At 30.6% G+C, this 19947-nt stretch overlaps 1 protein-coding gene across 4 annotated transcripts; it reads left to right on the top strand.

Moving 5' to 3' along the window:
• Positions 1–9349: 9349 nt before the first annotated feature.
• LOC129300797 (DEAD-box ATP-dependent RNA helicase 22-like) lies at positions 9350–14033 on the top strand. 4 transcript variants are annotated; one of them, XM_054939392.1, is made up of 8 exons: positions 9351–9836; positions 10187–10471; positions 10617–10730; positions 10852–11297; positions 11713–12037; positions 12950–13102; positions 13383–13442; positions 13635–14033. In XM_054939392.1, the coding sequence occupies exons 1-8, from the start codon at positions 9516–9518 to the stop codon at positions 13644–13646; spliced, it is 1716 nt and encodes a 571-aa protein (XP_054795367.1). In that variant the 5' UTR covers positions 9351–9515; the 3' UTR covers positions 13647–14033. The 4 variants fall into 4 exon arrangements, with proteins under 4 accessions (XP_054795368.1, XP_054795367.1, XP_054795369.1 ...); XM_054939391.1 differs by having other exon boundaries at positions 9352–9836; positions 13391–13442; XM_054939393.1 differs by lacking the exons at positions 13383–13442; positions 13635–14033 and adding an exon at positions 12599–12719 and having other exon boundaries at positions 9350–9836; positions 12950–13084.
• Positions 14034–19947: the final 5914 nt, after the last annotated feature.

Here is a 19947-nt window from a genome sequence, read left to right as displayed (position 1 = left end):
GGATGTGACTCCTTCTAAAATAATATCCGTAAATACTGAGTAGGGAGTACAAAATCATTTATTAGAATATAATTCACATGGTCAATCTAATAAGGCAAAATAAAATAGCTTTCAAAGTAATTCTTTAAATCCTTAGTATTTTAATGTTATGATTTATAATTCCCTTCATTACTATACAATGCATACAAATCATTTCTTTCCAAATTATTCATAATTATCCATGGCAATGTATATCACATATATTGTAACATCCTAGAAAATTTATTTCCCAATTAGTTGAATGAACAAAGTTAATTACATAAATTAGTATGATATGTGATTACAGAGAGCTAATGGGTATTTTGGGTTATAATTTCAGCCCTAAGATTGAGTCAATCGGGCCATCCAAGAGTAAAAAAGTGAGAAAAATAAAGAGAAAAGGCTCTACGTCACATGCCGCAGCATGTGCATAAGATGCCACGGTGCATAAGCCAATCAGAGCATGGAGATCTCTCTCTATAGCATATGTCACGGCGTGTGAGGACATGCGCCATAGTGCACGGTACATTTTCTGTAGAAATAGAGTCGTGAAACTGATGTAGAACATGATAAAAACAAAAGGGAAAATGATGGGAACGCAAGGAGCTCTACTAAGGCTTGAGATTTGAAAGCTTTAAGAGCATTTTGAAACTTCTAAACACTAGAGGTAAGTTCTCTAAGTTTGAATCTCTTTTTTAATTCCATTTTTCTTGAAGTTAGAAGTTATGGTTTAGTTTAGAAAAATAATTTTTGATCTATAGAGGCTATAATATGAATACATTGATTTAAATAAAGTTAATGAGAGTTTTTTAGGTCGTTTAAATTTAGCATTTATGGCCCTACGCGTTTTTGGTAGTCAGGAGTAGTAAATGCATGAAAATCCTCCATAAATAAAGTAGATGGAGTAATGTGACTCCATTAATGCTTATTTGAAAGGTCAACGAAGTTAATGGGGTTATAGAAAGCTAATAAACCTTATAGATACCTTTATACATAGGAAAATTAAATGGTGAGAATGTTAAAGCATACAGATGAATACTGAAAAAAATTTCAAAGAGGAATATTGATGATTTATATTGTGATTAAATGAAGAGTGATCACATTTGGCACCATTTGTGATTTGTGAAAGCTTTCGGAGTAATTAATTGAGGAGCAATACTTTTGATCTTTTAAAGATTTAAGATAATCGATAGAATTTTTTCTTGTACTTCTATGTATTCATTGATTTATTGATTTAAATATTATAATTGAGATATGTGAAATTATTAAAATGCAAGTGTGGCATTAAATATTTAAAAATCAATAATTATGTGAATAAGGAGTTTAATGATTATGTGGTATGTGGAGTTTAATGATTTTTATGTGAATGGGGTTCAATGATTGTGTATTATGAAGAGTTCAATGATTGTGTGTAAATGGAGTTCAATGATTGAGTGATATGAAAAATTCAATGATTATGTGTGATGTGGAGTTCTATAATTAATTGTGAATTGAGAAAATATAAAGTGCAATAAAGTGAGTTGACATGTTAATGTGTGAAATATTTGCATTCTTATGAGAAATTGAATTTTTATGCACTATATGATCATGAGAGGTGAAAGTTTGCTTAAGAAGAGGAGTAAAAAATTAAAATTCACATGGCAAGGCTACCATTGAAGTTTGAAGGTTTGCTTGGATTTATTTATGTTTATTGTCTCACTTGTTTAATGAGAGACTGTTCCACCGATTCAATAAAGGATTTAAATCTAGCTAATTTTCTACTTGTTCAATGAGGAAGCCGGTTTAGGAAGAATGACACTCTACAATATCAGGTTTGGGGAAAACTGTGACCTATAAGTGAGTTAGGTATAACATCCTAAATTTTAACACGTATTTTTGACAAATTAGTAGTTTGATAAACTATTTTAATAATTTTAAACTCTTACTATGGTAGAAAAAGAATTATAAAAATATATCACAAATAGTCTATCATGATAAAAAAAATTTATCATGATAGAAAGATTCAAGCATAATAAATTGCTTTACCATAGTAATTAAGAAAAGCAATCCTTAAATACTTCAAGCGCACACCCTTATTATAGTTTCAAAGCCATAATCGAGTAATATTTAACAAACCATGCTTTTACTATAGATACCTAAGTTGGGCCCTAAATTATACTTTTTCAAACACTAGTTACTATTAAAAACTATTTCAAAGGGCATACTTAATTGAAATTTTACTTCATAGATAGCTAGAGCTATGAGAGACAAACATAATTTTCTTGGCATATAAAGTACAATAATAAATAAAGTTTATATGCTCAATATATATATTTCGTCATAGGTTAGCATAATATACATCAGGTACTCTCTCTTGAAGAAATTAATAACCATGAGAAATGAGACTTAAAGGTCCCATTAACCATATATTACTATGTAATAATGTACAAAAGGCGGTTAATCATGCGATTGCTAAGTGAGCAAATAAAACAATAATTCAAATAATTATTAAATTAGCATAATTATGCCTTATATCCCTCCTTATCCCATGCTTGGACGCTAAGTCACCTGACTAAAGGTGAATTAGACCAAGTTATAAGCCACACATTAGTTTTAATAAGGACTTACCACGTGGTAACTTAATCAAACAAAAATCCCTACTAAATAATTTTCAATATACTCCAACCAGTCATGCATTTATAACAGTCAAACAAAAATTATTTAGCATATTTTTATATCAATCAGACAATTTATCTCATGTTTTCAGTAGTGCTAATATTTACAAAATGTTCATAATATAAATTTAACCCACTTGGCAATTATTTTCGAACAAAAATATACATATATATTATTTCTCAACAAAAATCAATGTTTTCCAAATAACAAAACAAAAACACAATTAATCACACACATACAAACTACTACACATTAATAATGGTTATCTCATGTATTGGATAACACGTTCTCTTGTACCACAACTCTTTCACCATTCTCTTAGACAACACAATCTACATAGCCATTTAATAATATATGTATGACATTAATTTTATAATACTAAATGTTAATTTTTTTATTGAAATTATTAAATAATTCTAATTTAAATAGTTAGAAAGTTTAGGCCTAGTCTTGATATTAACACTAATTTAAAATTGGTACTTCATTTAATTTTTTAAATTACTTTTTGAAATTCTCATACCTCAATAGATTATACCTAAGTTTTAAATCAATTATAATATTAAAATTTCATCATTTTATTTTCTAAAAATTCGTCCAAAAATAAATTAAAAATTTAAAAATTACCCTCAAGCCTTAAATCACCATTTCATAGCCTTAGAAATATTTATTATACTCAAATATATATCTAATATTTAGAAACCTATCCTAACATCTCTGATCTAACATAAACTCAATCATATAGGTCTAGAGTTTAACTTAAAAATTCTCAAATTTAAGTTTCAACCCTAAAGAAATATTCTATAGTATTTATTATACCTCCAGGAACCTCAATATTTATTTTTGAATCATCAAAAATTCATATTAACTATCTTATAAAAAAATTCTAATCAGCAAATTTTCTCTATATATCAAAATAATATTATTGTTAGATAGTTCTAAATGAGTAAAAAATATTTATGAAGAGATCTTGAAATATGAAAATTATTTTGTGCACTTAAATAATTTAAAAATTTAGAACCTTACTTGAATGAACAATGCTACACAGAGGTTGAAATGGAAAGAAGAAAAAGAGGAAGGAAGTTGTGTAGAGAAAATGAGAAGGGAAGGAGGATTTTTATAATTGCATGTGGGTCCCACAGTTATTTATTACTTAATATTTATTATTATATTATTAACAAAAATTTTCAAACAAAGGGAACGAAATTCAACATAAGGGATAACTTTCAACAAAGGAAGAAAAAAAAATTCCAACCATTTCGGTGGCTTGACTTTCCCTATACATATATTAATTATATTTAAATAAACATATCTTGTGTGATTTTGAGCCTAAATTGAATCTACATTTGAATGCTTAGATATGTGATTAACTCCAGATAACTTCGAATACAAATTTATTTATTCTAAACCTAAAAAAATATGCATTCCTAAATTTGAATACTAAACAAAAACCTAAATTTCACAATTTACTTATTATATAAAGATCAAGCTGTTACATTAGGCAACCTTGGTTAGGTAACCCCTCATGCGTGAATGGCTAGGGTAATCTCATCTTATATAAGATCCCAGTGTGTGCAACTCATAGTTTCATGTTAGAAGTATAAGGAAGATATAAAGGAGGTGTGATCATGCATATTGTGATAACAAAGGGCACATGGATTGTCTGCATTGTGTTCCATGAGGTAAAATAATGAAATTAAACTTGTGTTATTATGAACATTGATCATCATATTATTATTTCATGAATTTATATCATTGATAATGAAAAATGAAATTATTTGCTTGAAATATATTATTTTGGCTTGAGTATGGCAACGTTTTGCCACTTGCATTTAAATCGATTGACATGCATTAATATAAGTTATAGGAATCTTAGTTATTGAGTGATTGTACTTACTCTTTTCTATTCAATATTACAGGAGTTAGCTCAACGGGACAAGACAAAGGGAAACAGTTTAAGGCATAGGATTACTATCTTATCTGTAGGCCTCATTTTCTTTTTGATTATTAATGTGTATAATCTTGCATTATATTGCCAGCTAGAATTGTTCATGTTTGGGCCTACTTGCACTAGGAGATTGCTGAATTATATTGTATATTTTGGTCTTAGGGTATATATGTAATGATATGTGAGATCTATAGTTGGGCCAAAATATTAGTGCAAGTAAGGGATAGGCATGACATGTGATTGATGATGATTAATTGATGATTATGTGATTGAAGCTCTCCCTTTTATTTTTAAAATTAAGGGGTTGAGCATTAAAAATGTATTACATTTGATATTTGTGAGATGTGGTATATTATATAGGTCTATTTTAATCTTTTGAATATGACTTAGGGTGTGAATTTGGTTTTTAGCACTAGAAATGTGAATTAGGAACCCAAGTTCTGTAATAAGAATGAAAAAGAGTGAGTTTTTGAAATGGGTGTCTAAATTTTGATTAGAAAATGCTATGATTATGAAATAAGTGCCATTAGTAAGAGCTAGGAGAAAACTCTCTATAAACACCTATATCACCTTAATCGGATGTCGGATGGAGAAATAAGGCTCATTGAAATTTCGCCCTAATTGTTATCATATAACAGCAACATTGCTGTTAAAATTGTGTATTGCTTCACGGCACATGGTGCTTACACCATGATGCATGGCACAAAGACATATATGTTGTGGCACATGCACAATAAGTAACAACACACATTTTTCTGCATAGTTCTTATTGTGTCCATATTTTATGCAAATGCTTTAAATTGTGAAAGATCCCATACTTTCGCATATATCTAATAACTTTGATTTTGAATTGTAAAGGGCTATTACAATATTTTGATTTTGAAAACTTAAGATCCTAATGTGTAATTTTACAAATTTGCTAATCATATTAAGGATAATTGCATGATTACTTTGAATGTGGGGTTAATTAGAGATTACTAAGGCAGACCTTACACATATTGATTTGTAAGACATAACTGTAAAACATAAATCTCATGCAATAGTATAAAATCTACATTTACAATTCATCATCAAGTTAGGAGTTAAAATAATAAAATAATATTACTAAAAATTCATTTATGCGAAAACTAACTACTACATGCGCATGTTATAACAAGAATTAAATCTTAATTACCTCAACCCTTCAAGTTAGAAGGGCAATATGGCCAACCAAAACCACTTTAAAAAGCCAAACAACCTCCATATCATGATCTATAGGTAACAACCTAGTTACTTTGATATCCATAACAATGCCTACAAGGCCCAAAATAGCTAGAATACATGCATATCAACATCCCAAAAATGTCCCCTTAAGTATCTCAACTATCAAATTTATCCTATCAAATCCAAGAATTAATTCTTACACCAATTTCCATAAAACAATTCAAATCCGAATAGGCCCTTTTCAGTTTCAATCTCAAGTTTGAAATGATAAGCCAAATCATTTCTAAATTCAATGAAATTTTAGACACAGCAACCTTATCATCTAAGGTTTCTAATTGAATAAAATCTTAGACCAAACCACCACTTGATTAGCCAACCTAAAAATGCCAAGAAAATGTAGAATAAATACTTCAAAAATCCAAAATTCAATCACAATTCATATTTCAACAAGTATAACTAAGTCATCTTAATGCAATAATCACGTTTTTCAACCATCAATTCCTTGAAAATTTGAATTTCAACTTCTAACAATCTAGGTTTTCTTCAAATAACCAATATATTCAAAATCCACTAATTAAAAACTTAAATGAGGTTAGGGAAAGATTAAGCTCACTTCTTGAAGCTAGAAAATGTCTTTAATCAACTTAAAATTGGACCTAAAGTTGTCACCCAAAATAACTCCAATAAATCACAAATTTCTACTAATTAAAGATGAAGAGGAAGGTAGATAAAAGTTAGAAATTACTTACTAGAAGTTTGGGGAGTCTCAAATCATGCTCCAAGGCCTTAAATCCTCTAGCACTATTTCTCTCTCTCTCTCTCCCCACATCTGGAACTAAACAACCCATTTATAATCTAAGTTAGTGTGGCCCTCTACAAGTGGTCATGCCATTATAATTATGTTTGTGTGCAAGCAAATGTTGTGGGGGGATTTTGCTTGTTTGCCTTTTATTCGCAAGCAGTCATGCCTTCACAAAATTTGTTAGTGCACAGTTAATCTTTGCATTTTGATTGGTCAATGCAAGACTAGCGTCCATGTGTGGTCAACCCCTTTGAAATTCTTCTTGGTGATTGGACATTGATAGCAGCACCAAAAATTGCCCAACAAATACTAGAAATTTGAATAATAGTCCCTTAACTCCATGTTACATCATGTTCTAAACGATAGGGGTGTTATATATCTTATTATTGAAAGGAATCCTATTCAAGATAGAGTCAGACATTAAATGTAGGTACATCTTTCAATAAGAATTTGAACCTTAATTTGTAACATTATGAGGAACTAGACTCTTTTGCTAAACTAAGTTATAATTAATGCACATGTTTTATTATAGCTATTGATTTTAATGCAAGATAAAACTGAAAAATCAAACTTTTTTACAAATTTAAGAATATCAATTATCATTTTTTTAATATTGGTAAAATTAGTTAACTTTACCTTATATAATTAGGGAGAGGGTTATCTTTTTTTTTTTTGAGTTAAATGTAAGTACCTCTTCTAGAAAGAATTTGAACTTTAATTCACAGCATTAAGAGATATTAACCCCCTCTACTAGATCAAACTCATTAATTGGAGGAAGGTGTATCTTATCAAACATTTACTCCTTACTTATATTACTTGACTTGAAAGATTTATTGAGATCAAACATCAAACAAAATCATCATAAATGTGGTGTGCTTGTCAAAACTAAATAAATAAATACAAAGGGAGCATTTCATTAAGAGTACATCTACTTTATAGCTATCTTAAATCAAAAGATTAATTCAAATCAAACATCAAACAAAACACTATAAAGGGGATGTGCTTGTCAAAATTAAATAAATAAATACTAATACATTGAACATGAGGGGGTATTTTATTAAGAGAGCGTCTACTCTTCAGCTATCTTACTTAAAAGATTTATTGAAATCAACCAAACTTGATGATAAAAGTTTGTGTTTCAAGTAATGGCATTGTTAATTAGGTAGTTGGGGTTAGTTGTGTTAAGTTTAAAAATATATTAAAAAAAAGATTTATTGAAATCAAACATCAAACAAAATCATTATATAGGTGATGTGCTTGTCAAAAATAAATAATAAGTAAATAAATATTATGGAGAATTTCACCAAAGGATCAGGGATGTGACATAATAGTAAATAAGATCCATTAAATTTAAAATTTTAGTTCAATACAACATAGAAAGAATGAAATGAAATTAGTTTAAATGATGAAAGGATCAAAATATTATCTATTTAAACACTAAAAAAACAATAGTCAAATTTAAATGTAATGTTGGGAAATTAACACATTGAGAAATTAATAGCTGAAATTTTTTCTTAAGTTACTTGTTAAATTAGTTTATCTGGACTTATGGATCAAGAGTTGTTAATTTTTCAACTTTATTTGTTAATTTTTAATATCACTTATAAATTACTTTATTTAACTTGACAATTATTAATTTGTTTAATAAATTTATTTAGACTTATGATGTAACATGTAATTGTTAATTTCTCAACTTTACTTATTAATTTCTTAATATTACTTATAAATTACTTTATTTGATTTATTAGTCTTTGAGAAAACAAGAAGGCTTGTTCAGTTAATCTATTCTAATTTATGAAGTAACTTTAGTTGTTAATTTCTCAATTCTAATTATTAATTATCTAATATTACATACAAATAAAAACACTATTTTTTTAATGTTTAAATGAAGACTATTTCAATTTTCCATTATTTAAATTAATTTTATTTTAATTTGAATTAAAATTTTAAGGTGTATTTGATTTGAGAAGAGAAAAGAGGAAAAATTTTAATGAAGAAAAGGGAAGAAATTTTAATAACCCTTATTTAATTTAGAATTTGTTTGATTGGAGGGAAGAGGAGAGGAGCCTCTCCTATAAATTGGAGGGATTCCCTCTCCCCTCCTCTCCCCTCTCTTCGAATCAAATAAAGTTTTAGGAAGAAAGGGGAGGGGAGGGAATTAAAAAATAAATTAATTTTATTTTTATCAAATTTGATTTGATTTGATTTTTTTGCTTTGGTAAAAACTATTATATTAGAATTTATTAAGTTTTGTTTTAAAAATATGAACTTATATTGATAAAAAAATTTGAAGAACAAATTATATTTTATCAATAAGTTTAATAAAAAAATATTAAAATTTTATACATTAAAATTATATATTAATTTTTGTAAATTGATAAAATTTATTTTATTATAAGAAAGAGAAAGAGAAAAATAGTACATAATCTTTTGATATTAAAAGTAATTTAAGATTTTTAAAATATTTAAATTTATTTTAATTATTTTTTCTTTCCTCTCCCCTCCCAAAAACCCTAAATTAACCAAGTACGAGGTTCTTCCTCCTTTTTCTTATTATTCACTAACCAAACGAGGAAAAAAGAGCAACTCTCTTCTCTTTCACTTTCCTCCAAAATTTTTTAACTAAATACACCTTTAAATTTTAATAGGTTTTATTTATTATTATGTTATATCCTTTGTGCAATGCTGGAATTCTCCCTGAATACTTATGCACGTTGCTACGAATTTAGGATGGCCAAAAAATGAAACCCTGCCCTCATTCCTCGTAGCATGTCGTTGACGGTACGGCTCTCTAAACCCTAAGCCCTTGTCCGCATCACTTCATGCTAGAAGCTGAGTGAAGAACTGTAGACTATCATTTCTAGTTTCAACCAACCTCTGAAGAAGAAGCCGATGATTATTTACCGTTCCGCTTTGATGTTACATCTCCAAATACCATCAATTCGATCCCATGTCTTCTCCCATTTCAAGCACACATACTTCTTCCGCTTCACTTCTTCGCCTTCTTTGGTTAATGTTCCCTTCATTTCGCTTTCTCGTCCTCGCCAACGGCTGTTCAAGGCGTTCGGGAGTGCCATCGTGGCGGCCGCAAATACAAAAAGGATAGACACATTCTTGGCGGAAGAAGATGTTTCGTGGAATTCACTTCGTCTGTCTGATGCCATTTCCCGAGCTCTCTCTAGTATTGGCCTCGATAGGCCATCTCTGGTCCAGGTCCCCTTCATCTTTTTCTCCTCATTTGCACTTGTTTCCGCATCGCCTTGTTCTGATTCTCCTCAACGCGTGCCACCTCTGTGATCGCTAAGATCTTGAATACCCTGTATTTCAAAATTGGTGTTTTGTGTCTCTGTTACGCTTGTGATTGCCATAGGTACTGTCGAATTTAGTCAGTGTCCCTGAGTAGAATTAAGTAGCTACATGCTTCAGTACTGATAAGCAAACTACATCATGAATAGAAAGCAAATATCTGATTTTCCCAAAAAAAAAAAATAAATAAAAAAGGTAATACGGCTCGTGATGAGAACACTTCTTAAGACTCTGTGATTGTTTTCTCTGTAATTCAGGCTTCTTCTATACCGTCTGTGCTTTCTGGAAAGGACGTGGTTATTGCAGCGGAGACTGGTAGTGGTAAAACACACAGTTATCTAGTTCCTCTAATTGATAAGCTACGAGGTTCACACTACAATTCTGCCAATGCTGTCAGTTATCAAAAAGAGCCTCTCTGTAAGATTCTGCTAGTTCTGTGTCCAAATGTACAACTCTGTGAACAAGTAGCTCAAATGGCTAACAGTATTTGTGGGGACGATGGTACGCCGATGGTTAGTGTGGCAGCCATTTGTGGAAGACAGGTAGTGATTTTTGTGCAATTCACCTTAGGTTATTTTGGCTTGCTACATTATCTCTACCAGCAAGGTTGTTTTCATGCTAAGTCTTAGCTTTCTTGTAAAATTCAAAGTCTGATTTACTTGATCAAGCAGTTTTTCTTTAATCCAGGGATGGCCTATTCATGAACCAGATATAATTGTGACAACACCCGTTGCTCTTCTAAACTATGTTGAACAAAACAGAAACCGCCGAATGGAATTTATGCGCAGTGTTAAATATGTGGTATCTTTCTTGTATTATGTTCTTATTTATATATATATATATATACGTATGTATATATCCAGATTTTTTCAATTAAACTGCAAATGTCTTTATTTATATGCTTGTTCTTGGTAATTGGCAGGTCTTTGATGAAGCTGATATGCTTCTCTGTGGGAGTTTCCAAAATAAAGTGATTCGTCTGATAAACCTGCTTCGCTTTGATGAAAAGCTCTTATCCCAATTGAAAGAACCAGTATCAGGGTTGCCATTGGAGCTAGAATCTACCTTGTCATCACACAGTGACAGTGCCATATACGGTGAACAGAAACAGCCTACTGAAGACACCATCTCAGAAGATGGGAATGTTGATATTGATACCCATATGGTCGACACCAATAACAAAGCTGGTTCAATCAAGAGAAGAGACTGGAGGAGAGTGAGGAAAAATTATGAGCATAGTAAGCAGTACCTTTTTGTTGCCGCCACACTTCCTGTGAATGGGAAGAAAACAGCTGGAGCAATATTAAAACACATGTTTCCTGATGCTGAGTGGGTTAGTGGAAATTATCTTCATTGTCACAATCCAAGGTAGTTCATTTTCTTCACTTTATAGTGGTGTCTCATTTTTATTCCTTGCTGCATAACTGCTGTTTTGATCAAACAGCTTGAATCTATTAAGAGCTGCAAATGTAAGTGGTTCTGTTGCTTGAAGTTGATGCATTTTTTTGTCAATGACAACAAGATGAAGAGGAATGATTAAGAGGAAGATCTCAAGTCCTATAATATCTGCCATGATAGGGCAAGGACATAATTTGACTTAATAAAGATATTAGTGCGTAATGTTCTGCCTTTTTTGTAAAGCCAAGTGAAAAGCATGCATAAATCTGTCACTTTTTGACTTGTCAAATTTTGTTAAATCCAAGGCATCCTGGGCACACTGGCAAATAATATGATTGATTATTCATTTCTGACTTATTATATCTGTATTTCTTTTCCATTTCAGATTGGAGCAGAGGTGGGTTGAAGTTACTGTTGATACACAGGTGGATGAACTCATAAAAGCTGTGAGACAAGGTTTCAGTCAAGATTTGGATGGTTTTGGGGGCATTTCTCGAACAATGGTGTTTGCCAACACTGTTGAGGCTGTTGAAGCAGTGGCAAAGATATTGGTCAGATCTGGGATTGAATGTTTACGCTATCATAAGGATCGCACCTTGGATGAGCGAGCTAAGGCCTTAGTTGAATTCCGAGAGAAAGGTGGTGTTCTTGTATGTACTGATGCAGCTGCTCGTGGTGTTGACATTCCAAACGTCTCACATGTTATCCAGGTGCTTTTCCTTTTACTGCAGCAATTTAGCATTTTGATTCAATCGATAGTTTTATTTTTTCCATATCAAGAGTCTGTAAGACTAGGTTTCAGAGCAAACCAAAGTAGGGAAAGATATGGTATGTTGAGTAGATGAAAGGGTTGAACTCTCACCATGTGCAGAACAGTGGAACGGCAATGATCGTAAAAATGGCTGAAAACTTTTGTTGAAGGTTCATAATCAATCAATACAACTTTTTCCTCATGTGGTGGTAATTTGTGTTGATAAGCATCAGTTTCTATATTCACAAAGATTGTTTTCTTCATCGTGTCCATCCTGATGTTAAATTTACATTATAAGTGTGCTCAATTTGAACTTGCCAGAAAGCCAAAGGGTAGAAGGAAAATTATCCTCAAACATCAGATTTTAGAACTTCCAATATTTGCTGCCATGGTCACATATTAGCTCTTGAAATTTCTGTGCCACAATGTACGATATCACCCATTTTTCTGGTGCAGTTCTTGCAATGTTCATATGAATTGCTGTCTTTCAAATTAAACTATTGATGCACCTGATTGTTAGAAAAGTTGGTCAAATTCTTTAAAAAGAGCGCTGTCATGCCTTATGGAGCACAATTTGGATTTTGACGCTCCCACAATATGCTGATGACACACATCTGACTAGCTTCCATACTGATGACATGGTACATTTTAAGTACTGCTTATGATATAAAATAACACGTGTTGTGTTACACGTGAAAGGAGCTCATTATTAGGGAAGTTTAAATTTCAGGATGAACATGCTGCTTGCCACCCAATTTTGTTTTGCCATTCATGTCAAAGTACATGCTTCATTGAGCTACTACTTTGCACAAATCATTTTGTGATATTTTTTTAATTATGGGCATTCAACCTTGTTGTGGATCAATTTCAGGCAGATTTTGCTAGTTCTGCTGTAGACTTTTTGCATAGGATTGGCAGAACTGGTCGAGCTGGTCAATTTGGACTTGTGACTAGCATGTACACTGAATCTAACAGGGAGCTTGTTGATGCGGTTCGCCGAGCAGGGGAACTTGGTCGACCAGTGGTAAAATTTGAACTTTAATTAGTATATTATTATGTATGAATCCTCTAAACAAACCCCCCCCCCCGGGCCCAAAAAAAAAAAAAAGAAATCCCCGTATGCCATTTTTTTGGGTGCCTTCTAAATAGTGACATCGAGTCCTCAAGAGCTATCAGAGTCTGGTGCAGGCACATCATGCGAAGTGATCTAACCAAATAATATTTTAATCCATAAAACGGAGTTCTTGATCTGTGACCTGATTCATTTATTTCTTTATTTTGATAAATGATTTATTTATTTCTAATTCTGCAGGAGAGAGCATTTAGTAGAAAAAGAAGTTTCCGTAACAAGATCAAGAAGAGGGGTAAAGTTGAAAATCTAGTCAACACCCCCCCCCAAATCTTTTATTATGATTTTGCATTAACTTATACCTTGCAGGCAGCTCCTTCTGTTGATGTCAAAAGTTGACAATAAAACTTAAAAGAGTCTTGGATAAGCATTTTCATCAGCGATATGAAAACAAAAAACTAATGATTCCATTTGCTGATTGTAACAGCGGCAAACCTAGACAGAGATTCAGCCATTGTTAAAGAGAGTGCTCTGGCTTGAAAATACGAGGTCATGTAGCTCTCATTCTAAGCTACGTGGGTGCCAATTGGAAGTGCATTAGCTGTTACGCCCATATGACTCCGAGTGAACCGCTCTGTTTATCCCTTAGATATAAATGCATCATCTATTGGATTCTACCATTTGATGTGAATTGCTCAAGACCCTGAATCCGCCCCGTACGAGAAACTAATTGTCGCTGGTACAAATTCTTCCTAGCAGAGTCCTTTATCTCTGGTTCATTAATTTGCTAGCTGATCCCTGTTGTGTCTGGTAATAAAGTTTATCAGAAGTGTGATAATAAAGTTTATCACGCCAGGTGTAAATTATGAGGCATTTATTTTGCTGAGCTCTTTTGATATATTTTTTTTCTTTTATTACTTCTAAACGTGATTTATAGACAATGCAGAAGCAGAAGAACCTGTCAAATTAATAATTTGGATTGTATGTAAAATTGTAAATACCCATAAATCAATTAAAGTTTTGCGTGCGCATTCATTGTTCGCTTTGTTAAGTAGGAATTGAGAACAAAGATGGTCTTCGAGGTATTGCTTAAAGCATGGAACTTGCATCCAACTAAACTCTAATTTGCTTAACTTGTACGACTCGTGCCTCTATACTTCCTCTTCATTCTCAATTTAATCTAATAATGAGTTTGAAGCTACGTGACGTAACTAATGTGAGCAATTAAGTGGTCTTTGATTATGGAGTCTTTGGAGCGACTAATGAATCAGAATTCCATTTTTATACGTCACAATCTCTAAACATCCACTAGCTGCAATAAATTGTGTTTAGAATTTTGACGCTCGAGTGGGTAAATATCCCACTCAAGCTAAAAGTAAGTTGTTTTTCGATGTTTTCATTCTTAGGCACGGGAATAATCTCTAGTCGAAGAAATTTGCAGAGTTTTCTCGTTTCAATTACGGAATCAAAAACGGAACCTTCGGGTAGAATGACGATTATGGTGTGGATGTTGAGCACCATTTTTTTTTTTGGGCCAAAAGTTTGATAAGTGATGATACTCGCGAGAAATAATCTGACGTTATGGTATGTTTGCTGGAGTGGGAAGGAAGGGAAAAGAAAAAAGCATGCCAAAGATGAACTTCTCCGGTCACTTTCCAAATAATAATAATAATAATAATTTTTTAGTCATTTTATATGGAAAGGTGGGTTATTTATTTTGCCCTTTCATAATTTTTGATGAATAAAGAGTGTAAAAAATTACATGAGAGGGAAAGTATTTTTAAATATGATGCATTTAAGAAGGATAGATTGAAAAATAGATCAAATGAAAAATTTAATTATCTCTCGTTGATTTTGGTAAGATAGTTAGAAGTAACTTATAAATAAAATTGAACAGAGTATACCTCTAATGGTTCGCTTGAGATGTACTCCTCGATCCCTATTATAAGGTAAATCTAGCTACTTTATTAAAACTAAAAAAATATGATTAAGCTATTAATTTATTTAAAAATATAATAAACTCTTAATTTTATCTATATTTAAATAAATTTTTTTAAAATTTACATTACATTCTTTTTTATAGTTAAAGAGTTTAAAATTGGGAATTATTAAAAAATATAATTAATATTCTATCAAATATCTTATATCAATGATCGAAAAATATTTTCAGAATGCACCCTATGATAAAAATTAGAGAAAATATATGATATCCCGTTTCCTAAAAAGGTTTTGGCCCATTCTTTGGCATAGCCTATGAATAAGAAGTACTATTTCCCATGGGAATGATTGAGCAATGTCAAAATTGTTTATAAACTCTAATTCCTATTTTCTTTTAATGTTTTTATGTATTACTTTTTAAAATGAGTATATATTAGTCCTTTCAGTTATATTTATTCATGTTCTTTTTTTTTTACTTTTATCATGTTAAATATTAGTTAGAGAGTGGATTTAAAACCTTACGAATAAAAATATATATAAGTAGAAGAAATGTTTAGATAAACCTAGTGAACAATGTTATTCATAGTCTATCCAATAAAAACATGACACTCAAATAATATTAAATATAAATTGAAAAATGAGCCAACAACTCATAGGTAGTGGCTTGGTTCAGGAACCCATCAGAGCTGTAGCAAAAGCGAGTTTTCATAGGGCAACTGTCATTGTTTATGGACCCGAACTTGAGTGATCTATCCATGATCAAGGTGAAGCTTGAGTGAAACTAAGTGGAGACCCGAACCGACTAATATTGAAGAATCAGCATATGAGTTATGGTTAGGGGTAAAATATCACTCGAACCCAGCACTAGATGGTTTTCCCTGAAATGCATTGAGGTGCATCAATTGACTGGATATCGAGGGGTAGAGCATTGTTTTAGTACAGCCCACAAGAGCAGTATTAATAGATGGTTAAAAGATAAAAAAATAAATAAGCATTTTATTATAAAAAATTCATAAAAATAAAAACATATAAGATTTTATTTAATTAAATTTGTACAATTTTATTAGATGGATCATAGATGACGTAATGTATCGGATCTATCTGAGAATTTCTTTTATATATATATATATATATAGGGTGTAAATGACTTGATTCTATTTCAATAATATCTAGAATTCAAAGCTTCTAAATAAAAGAGGAAAAAAAAAAATATGTCGGGAAAGCTATCATCAATTGATAATGCCTAAGCCTAGATAGATAGTACGGAGTGTCAAATAACTGTAAAATAAATAAAAATGGAACATGAACGACCATGCCTCATGCCGGTGCAAATAAGAGTTCAATTTCATTGCACTCGAAGAGGAAAATCTCCTATCAATTTGTCAAAAACTCAGTCAATATTTGGAACACCTCTACGTGGTGATGTAATGGTTGACCCAAATGAAGACCGAGTTCGTGACGTCATTAAGCTGATTTCATTCCATGAGTTCATTATTTAACCGTAACATATCATGAAAATTTTAATATGGGTTAAGGCAAGAAAATATGCAACAATAATAACAACGAAACCTCTTATCGTAAGTAAAATGAGTCAAGAAAATTTACATTAATAAACAAGTTTCAAAACATTAGGCGGTTAGCATATACCCCTTCCATTTCCAAAAATAATAAAAACTATCACGTATTTATTTTCTTTTATTTATAAATATAACTATAAATTTCAACAAGTATTCATTATTTTTTTTTTCAGATTATCTTTCATAAAATCAATATTTTTTAAAGGACAAATTGGCTAACTAGTCCAAAAAAAAAATCTTATGTCTAAAAAATATGAACCAATTTTTAAAAATTTAGGAATATGATTGATTTACATTAATATAAGGAGTTCATCATTGATATATAAGGAATTTATTATTAAAAATTTAAAAATTTATCATTGATATATAATATTATATCATTGATGAATATAATAAATAGGTCATAATGTAACATATAATAAATATTAGGCTATTTATTTTGTTTGATCCTATAATATTAATGTTATCTGCAAAAGCCTCAATTTTAAATTGTATGAATTGATTTTTTTTTAATATTTGAAATCGAAAGGAGTACAAAGTTACCTTAAATTAATTTAAATTTTTTAAAATGAAAAAAATATGCGAAAAAATTACCTTCAAGTTTCAATTAAACTTGATAACACTTAGTTTAACTCAATAACATTAAACAACGTACAACTATAAAAAGAAAAATTCACGATTCATCCTCGAGCATAATGATTATTATGAAAAGAATGAGTCAGGGACTGATTTTGGTCAACGTACAGCAAATGCATCTTCTTGGGTGTTATAGTCCTATCAATTGTGAGCATTTTTGCAACATTAAACAAACTAATTATGTTATTGAAAAATTTTAATTAATTCTTCTGTTATCTTTATCGTACATGTGATACCAAGTTTATCAACTTGCTCATGGATCGAGCTGGCTTCAGCTGCTTGTGCCACCCCTAACAATATATTGAATAATAATTGATGATTGATTATTGGTGATGAAGCATCTGGAAACTTGGACGCGTCAAATCTCACAATCAGGTTACGTGAAAGCCCCATGCAAAAACGTCATTTCATCCACAGAAATAGCAAAAGAAAAAAGTGAATTAAATTATTAAGCATATATGAAAATGTGAGCCTTTCATGCATGGACCCGCACAAAACCAGCAAAAAAATCAGCGCTTCATTAATGGACATAGAACGATATATACAATTGTGGCCAGGTCATAGAGCGATATGGCCATTACAGATTCCATTCTTATCATAATTCCTTTTCAAATTATTCACAGAATCTTTTTTTTTTATTTTTTATGATCCGTTGGGTTCTCTATGTAGAATCGAACCAATCATTTGGATCAAATTTTATGATGCAAATCAGCATTTAATCTGAAAGCATCAAGTTCAATCCAATATATAATCCACAATGCCATTTTTTAATAGAAATATAAATTGTTGATATAGTATTAAAATGAGTAGCAGAACAGAACACAAAAAAAAAAACAAAAAAAAAAAAGAGTAGCAGCACAATCACAATACAAAGTTAGTTACTTTCATAGTCTTATTAAAATTTCGGGAGAATTATAAACATGTCCTAAATTAAAAAATAAATTATTTTCTTATTCTTAGTTACATACTCTCTCTGTTCCAAAATAAAATATTTTTAATCAAATTTCACCCCAATAAAGTAGTTACTTATTTTTAAACTAATCATATCTTTTCATATTTACCCCTATTAAACACCCTATAATAAATATGAAGTCATCGGTCAATAGGGGCATTTTGTTCAAAAAGACAATAATTACACCTCGAATAACTAAAAATATTTACATTTTTAAACATTAGACTCTTCAAAAAATATCTTATATTTTTTTAACGGAGAGAATATAAAATTTCATTCCATCTAGGACATGGACGGCCTAGATATATGAGAAGGGGGCAAGTGCCCCCTAAAACAAAGTTAATATTACTTATAGAATCCATTTTTAAGAAGAAAAATTACACACAATGCCTCCTCTAATTCATGTTGCCCCCAACCCAGAAAAAATATACTATTTCTTTAGTAATAATTTTAGTAAGTATTATGTTTATTTTAATCTAATAAATATTTAAAATTATTTTTCATAAAATTTTAATATTTATAGTTGGCCAAAAATTTGCCTCGATTTTAATTAATTTACTTTGTTTTAGTGCTCAGTAATTGATATATATTTTCCCTTGTAATACAAAAATATTGACATGTCAAATTTTGCATTTACGAGTGAATAAGACATGTGAATAATTAATGTTTTTTAGTCAAAATTAATCTTTTTTATTTGAAATGTGTATGATTCTCCCTAAAATAATTCGATTTGGTGTGGAGAAGTCACTTCCACCCAGCTCCTCCCACGAAGCTGAATTTCTTTTTCTCATGTCACATTCTTGGCAATTGCATTAATAATTAATTAAAAAGAGAATTACATTAAAATCCTATAGAAAAAAATTAATTACTATAAGATCTATTGACAACTAATTTTTTAATGTAATTAGTTCAGTTGTTAACGGATCTTGTAATAATTAATTTTTTTGTATGGGACTTGATTGTAATTCTCCCTAAATTACCCACATGAATCCAAAAATATATATTTTAACTTGTTATAGTTTAAATCAATTGTAAGGTTGATTTTGCCTATTGGATTTGAGTGCATATATGTGGGCAAAATATTTTTATTTATCAGCCACGAATAATGTATATTCCACGAATTTCAATTTCATACATTATTAGCGCAAGCTGCAAGTCAAGATCATGACCCAAGTGAAAATTTCGACTGGGTGATGTAATAGTATGACCTAGTGAGGACTGAGTTCATCACCACGTCATTAAGCTGATTTTTTATTCATGAGCTAATTAATCATCACATTCATCAAACTAGTCGCTTGATCTTTAATATAAGTAATTTTTTAAATATCTTACCAAATTAAAAAAAATAGTTACTTAATTGAAATGGATCTTAAATTTAAAAATGTTTTCATTTTTATACCCCTAATCAACACCATCAATTAAAACAAAGAAACAAACACCTCTCTTCTACTATATATACTTAGAAATTGCAAAGGAGCATTTATATTAAAAAAACGAACAACGTATTAAATATTCAAGAACTTATGCAAAGTATCCATATTTAGGATCAGGGGAATGTTAATTACGGTGTGTAAAGACTCTCTAATTACGTTCATTTTATTATGGCCTACCTAATCATGCTCGATTGAGTGTCTTTTTATATTTATACGAACTTCATGAATCTAAAATCAGTGTTTAAACAATTATGGTCCATTTTT

The sequence above is a fragment of the Prosopis cineraria genome, unplaced genomic scaffold (assembly GCF_029017545.1).
Source record: "Prosopis cineraria cultivar Desert tree isolate PC_DT_omini unplaced genomic scaffold, ASM2901754v1 PC1751, whole genome shotgun sequence".
Classification (NCBI taxonomy): Eukaryota; Viridiplantae; Streptophyta; class Magnoliopsida; order Fabales; family Fabaceae; genus Prosopis; species Prosopis cineraria.
Note: the sequence above shows the minus strand (reverse complement) of the source record. Positions and strands in the feature narration are given on the sequence as shown.

Excerpts from the sequence above, each read along its gene's own strand:
- LOC129300797 (XM_054939391.1), top strand. The coding sequence starts at position 9,516 with ATGATTATTTACCGTTCCGCTTTGATGTTACATCTCCAAATACCATCA. Across the intron at positions 11,298-11,712 it reads CTTCATTGTCACAATCCAAG|ATTGGAGCAGAGGTGGGTTG; the intron begins GTAGTTCATTTT and ends TTTCCATTTCAG. Across the intron at positions 13,103-13,390 it reads GGGAACTTGGTCGACCAGTG|GAGAGAGCATTTAGTAGAAA; the intron begins GTAAAATTTGAA and ends CTAATTCTGCAG.